Source organism: Excalfactoria chinensis, chromosome 3 (assembly GCF_039878825.1).
Source record: "Excalfactoria chinensis isolate bCotChi1 chromosome 3, bCotChi1.hap2, whole genome shotgun sequence".
Classification (NCBI taxonomy): domain Eukaryota; kingdom Metazoa; phylum Chordata; class Aves; order Galliformes; family Phasianidae; genus Excalfactoria; species Excalfactoria chinensis.
In genome coordinates, this window is record NC_092827.1 from 65,239,887 (window position 1) to 65,246,976 (window position 7,090).

The 7,090-nt window shown below is 41.6% G+C and overlaps 1 protein-coding gene across 2 annotated transcripts; it reads right to left on the reverse strand.

Moving 5' to 3' along the window:
* Window positions 1-2,351: 2,351 nt before the first annotated feature.
* Window positions 2,352-6,872, reverse strand: TTLL2 (tubulin tyrosine ligase like 2). 2 transcript variants are annotated; one of them, XM_072333037.1, is made up of 2 exons: window positions 6,698-6,872; window positions 2,352-4,228 (listed from the first exon to the last, which is right to left on the reverse strand). In XM_072333037.1, exon 2 carries the CDS (start codon window positions 4,218-4,220, stop codon window positions 2,586-2,588), a length of 1,635 nt encoding a protein of 544 aa, XP_072189138.1. In that variant the 5' UTR covers window positions 4,221-4,228; window positions 6,698-6,872; the 3' UTR covers window positions 2,352-2,585. The 2 variants fall into 2 exon arrangements, with proteins under 2 accessions (XP_072189138.1, XP_072189137.1); XM_072333036.1 differs by lacking the exon at window positions 6,698-6,872 and adding an exon at window positions 6,053-6,175 and having other exon boundaries at window positions 2,358-4,228.
* Between the last annotated feature and the right edge of the window lie 218 nt (window positions 6,873-7,090).

Here is a 7,090-nt window from a genome sequence, read left to right on the forward strand (position 1 = left end):
CTTGCATTGAGATGCATGAAATGATAGTTTGAGAGTACTGTCTAGTGTATTTGAAAACGAAATGTAATGTTTATTCCTTTCTGGTTATTATTCTTCCAGTAGTATAAGAACATTTCTGAACAGTGAGTCTCAACAGCTTTAGGGCTCTTTGGATTGCACTTAATACCTAAGGGGATTAATCATTTACTAGATACTGCTTTCAGCTCCCTTCCTGGTAGACCGAGTGTCCATATTCTGTCTTGAATTCTTTCAAAGCACTGAAGCATCTCCCCTGTACAACTCATCTCGCTACCTGCCCAGTGACTGAAAAGACCAATTATTTCTTTGTGCCCTTCAAATTCCTGTAGCAACAAACACACATTCATAAACTGCTGCTTTGGCCTTTTCTCACACCTACGTACAAAATAATTGCAAGATTATGGAATTTCTCTCTTCTCTTTCCAGTGGGCCAGACTGCCAATGCATCACCATTCAAATTGCAGAGCAAAAAAAAAAAAAAAGAAAAAGTTAGTATTGATCATACTCATGCTGTTAATTATGAATTGAATTATGCTGTTCTAAATATCCAAGTAGTTTGTTGTCAGATGGCGCGGTAATAATGTTGTACTGTTTTTCTTCTGCTTCCTTACAACAAAGGAGCAATTTTAAACCGGTGCTCTTCACTACTGAAACACTTAATACATTGTATATGCTTTGTAAAAGGAAAGTTTGATCAAAAGAAAATCTAAGAGATTGTTCTTTTCCACGTTTCCCTAAGAATTTCTGCTCAGTGTGGCCTCTGACTAAAACAGACCTGTGTGTGTGTGTTTGTTTTTTCAATTGACCATCATAAAAACAGTGAATACGATTCTCTCTTTGGTTAGGAAAATTGATGTTTCTAAGGCAAGAGTGCTTTTATTCTCAGGAGTTCTTTTTAACAGAGTGCATATTCTCCAGTTGTTATGTTTATGTTCTTGTTGTTTCCATAGTAAATACAAACTTGCCTTCAATTGTTGATTGACATTCATTTATCTGCGCATATAATCCTTTATAATTTTAAGTCCAATAAGGAATGATTTTGTTTGTGGGCTGCTTGCTCCTTGCTTCATCAAGCACTCTTCACTCTACTTGCAAGAAATGTTCTTGTTCTGGAATAAAAGGCGTGCAGTCCTGCAACATATATGACACTTAAGTGATACGTGTAGCCTCCTAGATCTCTGAGCATGTTTTTCAAGCAATATTTTATAGCACAATAGCACAGGGATTCTTGAAGTAAGGGGTGCCATTTAATTTTGTTAGCAAAGGAAAAATATGTAACTAATGTGCTTTGTCAGGTAAGGAGCCCTTCACGGGCCACTTACAGCAAGTTATACTATTTTTCACAGGCTAATTCTCACACCTTGTTTCCTTTACCTTCCACTTGATTTAGGTAATCAGAAGCTGCTTGTTCTACTAGCTATGGTGCAGGAACACTAATAATCAAAATTTTGTGGTGCATGTTTATCTTAATCATAGTAATACACTTGCCTACTTTGAAATAGCCAGCTTACTATACATTTTCTTCATGTGGAATTCAGTGAACGTGTTTTTATGAAACCTTTGAGGAGGTGGGACTCAGCTGGGAAACACTATTTCTCTCCACAGGTCTTCTAGCACTAGATGAACCATGTTACACCTTGTATTTGGCCTCAATTTTGAGACAGATTTAGGATGCACCGTGGGTGACTTCTGAGCAGTAACTTCAGTTTTAGACAGCTAGGGGTGGCAAAGGTGTACAAGAGGAGAGTAGTAATCTTAGAATCTTAAATGTCTCAGTTCAGTGTTACTTATCTTCCATGCTCAGTAATCGGTGGAGAAGTTCTATTGAAAGAAAAACAAAACTGCCTAATTGGCAGCACAGAGTCTGTGAGACAGAGGTTTGATTTGCTCTCCTTTAACACAGCATTTGCAGTTTATATCCTGTTCTCCAATATCAAATTCCTTTCTCACCTTGGGAAGCCTTCTGTATCAAGGAGTTTATTTGGGAAAAAAACACAAAAAAACACCACTGCAACAGTGCACGTCACTACGCATTTTTTTTATGACTCATTTTCCGTAAGAATTTCTGCAGAATCCTACAGGTCATAAAATGAAAGTTGTTTCATATTGTTTCATACAGCACAAAATTAACCTGTGGAAAGTGATGCCAGGCAGCGTGCTGGATTGTTCTAAACTGTTATTGTTCTGTGTAATTCATATCACTTGCATCTTTGTAAGCGGAGGGCATACTGAATGTCTCCCTGGTGTAATTTTTCAAATCATAAAGCCAGGAGAAGAAGAGAAGCAAAGATTTCTGAGATAAATAATAAATGAAGACAGGTACTTCTGAGGATGTTTTGAGAAGTGCAGTTCTCCATTTTTATTTTGAGATTACTTTTAAGAGTTATTCAGCACTTTCATTTTCAAAAATAATCTCACTTGGTTGTTGCTAAGTTACAATTTTTATGTTGTGTATGCTTTGAAGTATTTCTTTCTAATACAACTTCAGCACATGTCTACATCCTTCAAGCCGAAAGCGTCATTCATGATGTATGACTTAACATCACGAAGTTATATGTATCATGAAGTTAAACAGTCTGTGCCTTTTTTTGTCTTGTGCTATTTTGTTTGCTCACTAATTTATTAATTTCCTTTATGATGCTCTTTACATCTGTGCCATTCCTGGAAGCTTGAAGTGCAGCTTCATTGAAAGGAAAAATAAGCACAAAACCTCCTACCTGGCGAGTAGGCATCTGGTCTTTATCAGAGAGAAAATAGGGCCGTGTACTTAACTTGTAGTTGCAGACTTCAGGTGAAGGTGACCACCGGCTGAGTTGGGCAGAAATGAATGGAGAATGCACAGCAGGGAGTTGTTTGTTTTTAGCTTCAGTTTTTACTTGGGAGGATGCTTTTGGCATGTTCATCTTTTCCCGCAGCTGGGAAGTCAGTGTTTTCCTTGGATGTGCTCTGGCAGTTTTCCTGGTCGGGGCAGACACCTTATGAATTGATCCTCTTGCAAACTTCAGTTCAGGTTGTGTTTGAGAAGCAGAAATACAAGTAGATACTTCTCGACCAGGAAGTAAGCCAGGAGCTTCTTCTGGGTTGCTCTGACCTGTTCTTCTCCAGGGTACCTGCCTTCTAACAGTTTTTGACCCAGGCATTTTATTCTGCCTGTGAGTGTCAACCTGCTTGTAGTTAAGCAGCTCAACAATATCATGAAGAAGTTTTCTTTTCACAGTGTCATCAATGGAGCAGTCTAAACACAAAGCTGGATTGTAGTTCACTTCTAAAAGCCATGGCTTGAACTTGTCATCAATCAGGATGTCAAAGCCAAAGAGCTCAAAGCAATTGGAAGCCTCTGGTAAGGGAGTGACAGCAAGCAGGGTAAGAATCACGATGTTATTCATCTTTTGCCACAGTAGCATGTCATCGACCCCAAAAATTCGAAGGTAAGAACGGAATTTGCTGAATGTCCACTTGCAACCACAGCCAACACCTTCTTTGTATGTTTTGTATGAAGCTCCGTATTTGTTTATGCTGGTGTTTGTTAGGTGGGCGTAGACATTATCTAGAGAACTGAGGTCAAACTTTTCAGTGGCAAACCTCACCAGTCCCTCTTCGTAAGTGTAAATGGTGAGTGGGCAAAAACTGGTGACACACACGTAGAGGCGAAGATCCAATTTATATCCCGAAATGAGCAAGGGATTGCTGATGTACTTCTGCACAATGACTGTACAGTGATATGCTAAGTCTTTAATGTCTTCAAAAATGAGTATGCCCCTTCCACGGGACAGATGCACAGGTTTGCAAATCCAGTAACTAGGTTTGCCTACTGACTGTCTCTCTTTGCTGTATTCTGCTATAAATTTGACATAGTCATTGGGCATGATGAATGCCACTGGACTAAATTCATACAGTGTTGATCCATATGCTCCTTTCATGCGTTTCAGGTGCCTTACCAAATAGTCTTTTCTGGTGATCCTGACAGCTTCTGGGTAGTGGTTGAGTCTCTGCCATGGTTTAATACTGTGGTGGTCTGTCATAGGAAAAGGTGAGTTCCGCCAGTACAAGTTCCAGTCTGTGTCATCTTGCTCCTTTTGGTCAAATTCAGTCCAACCACGTTCCAGTAAAACCTCACGGATTATTGCAGGGGCGTTTTCATGGAGACGGAACACCAAAGGCTTCAAGGTTTCACTTGCATCATCATCTGCCATTATTTCCATCTTAATAGCTGAAAGAAAACAGAATTGTCAGGAAATAAACAATGCTACAAGTTGTGCTAACAGTCATCAGCCTTGCTGTATTCTTAATCTTTATCACTAGCAACATGTTCTTGAAGCATACCACTCCTGTGTTTCCATTGCCCATGAAAGAGAAGTCAAAGGTATGTTAGAAGGGCATCAATTCCAGATAGCTGTTAAGACAGAGTAAAGCACTGACTGCTGAAAAGTTATATGTCTTCAGTCTCATATTTATTCTTTCTTTGAGGTAGCCTACGATAGTAGCAGTTGTCCTAAAACTTCTGTAATTCATGAATATTTACTGACTATTACAGTTTCATGAAAAGGGAAGGTTTTTTTCCTTTCCCACTGAAGAAAAATAATCTGCCAGGTATTTTAAACAATCTGAATTTTCTTTGTTTTGAAATTATCAGAGTATCTCATTTATGTATTTTAAAAAGCCAGATTTGACGGTTCTGGTTCAGAAAGACTTTTTAATGTCTTACCATTAACAAAATGTAAGCATAACTTCAAAGTTTTGTCAGTCACAGAACTATTAAGACTTATTTCATCTGCATGTGGAAAACGACTCAAAAATTCTTGCATGTTATAAAACACACTTCACGTTCCACATCTGACACCTGGTGATCCTCTTGTACAATGTACTTGTGTTGTGGCTGTCCAATACATTTTACTGCTACTATCAGGCTCAACTGTGGACTGTAGTTGAATTCTACTTAGTGAGAGCTTTCCTTGGGTAAGGGTTTGTAGGGAACAGGAAAGGAACATGGTAGGTACTGAAGCACAGTAATAATATAATATGACTTAGATAACTAGCACCACAAAGGTGAAGGTAGTCTTGCTGTTGCTCTTGCAGGCAGCGCTTCCCGGGAAGCTGAGGGTTTGCTGATGAGCCTGTACACAAATCTAACCTGGTGGCCTGGTGATCCCAGGAAATGTTTGATGTCTTTGCTTCTGCTTTCTTTCCTGGGAGGTTTTTTCCTGCCTGATATTAAACAGCAGTATGTCATATGCTAGATATATGCAAAACAAATCAAGTTTTACAGTAGCTGGCTCAAAATCTTAGGCAACCATTATTAAATTGAGAAATAAACACATATAACTAAAAATAGCCATACTAAGTATTTGGATGAGTCATGTTAGGACTGTAGTTAGTTTTGTCTTTTCTGCGCTGCTAAGCATTCCTACTAGCAGTGTTTCAGTGAAAAGCTCTGTTGCACAAGAATCTAGAGCAGGGTAAACTGTACTGTCACAATCCCTGGTAGGTAATCATAAATCAGGCTGCTAGTAGTGTCTGAAGAATGAAGCTGCCTTTGGTGGTTTTCCATGTCAGGCTGTATTAATGGCGCATCTTTCATACCTCTGGCATTCACGGAACAGCACACAGGAAATTGACTCACCAAGCCCAGATATAACAAACACGAACTTCAAACTTCCAGGTATTAAATACAAAGAAAACAATAAGAGAGCAGTTACCTGTTTTTAAGAAAAGTCCTATCACAAATAAGCACAAGTTTTTACAGTAATATTACAAAAGTAACTCTAGAATGATACAGTGATTTTAATGAGTGGATTTTGCTCCTCTGTATAAGTGTGCCTGGCCCTCATCATTTAGTATTGTTTTGCCTGAGTTCCCTGGGCTCTCCATTATTGGCCCATTCTTTAATAACTTGAAAATCCACCCACGTGTTTATAGGCACTCAGCCACAGAGTGGAAATGGCTGCAGCTGCCTTTGAGTGTGCTGGCATCCAACACCCACTGACTATTGTGGCAGATGTTCTCCTCATTATGAGGGCTGCAGCTGTGACCTCACCGTTCCCATGGAGCTGTGTGGTGGTCCTGGGGCTATCAGGCAGTCCCAGCCTCTGTCAGGGCTCCAGGTCTACCTTGGCTGCTACCAGCTGTTTCTCCATTGCAGTTGTTTGTCATTATACCTGTTGGAGGCAGATTCCGTGGAAATATGATGCTTAATGGCTAGGCATTGAAACTGTTTGCTTGCAGTGTTAAAGTGGACCACCTCTGCATAGCTAAACTCAGCAGACTGGTAGGTATTTTGTACTAAAGTCCTCAAGCTCTCAAGGCCACAGACCGTTATGTGAGGCTGCCAGTTGCCTGCACCAGGACTCTGTTTCACAACCATTCTAATCATTCCTTTAGGTCTCATTTCTGTCCAGTAAGCAGACACATACTGCAAAGTCAGGAAGGATGCCTGTCAATCCAGCTTTATCCCATCTGGCTACACCACATGGCCCCTTATGTGCAGTGGGTGCAGGCTGAAGCACAGCTACCTACAACAAAAGCATGTTCCCTGGCTCGCAGGCACAGGGGGGTCTGGCTGAGCAGGTGCATGTGCCTGATTGAGCAGAAGGGATGAGTTTAAAGGCCGGGGACCTGGCAGAACCCACTGCACTCCTTCCTAGGTCTGCCTCACCCTGTGGGCCTGCCGCCTCGCACGTACCTCTGACGGCTTCAACCCCCTCCGGGACCGCTCCGGCCGCAGCTGCAGGCGCTCAAGTGAGCGGGAAGCGGCGGAGCCGGCTGCTGGGGCCGGAGGAAGGAAGGGCCGGCAGCTGTTGCTTGGCAATGAGGAAGGGCGGGCGGTGACCTCAGCGCCATGTCTGGCCGCCTGCGGAGGGACGTCCTGCAGCCCCCCCCTCCCCCCCCGGGCTTTCGTCGGTGGAAGCTGTTAATGCATCAATATTAATTACTTGAAGTTGAGTGTCTTAAGCTCCAGATGGTGCTATAATGCATGGTATGCCCACCACCTGCCTCCTCAGCAACGGTCCGTTGCCTGACCCAGCGAGCTACTACTTCATTGCAGGATGAAAGTTGCTGTAGCTGTGGAAGAGGT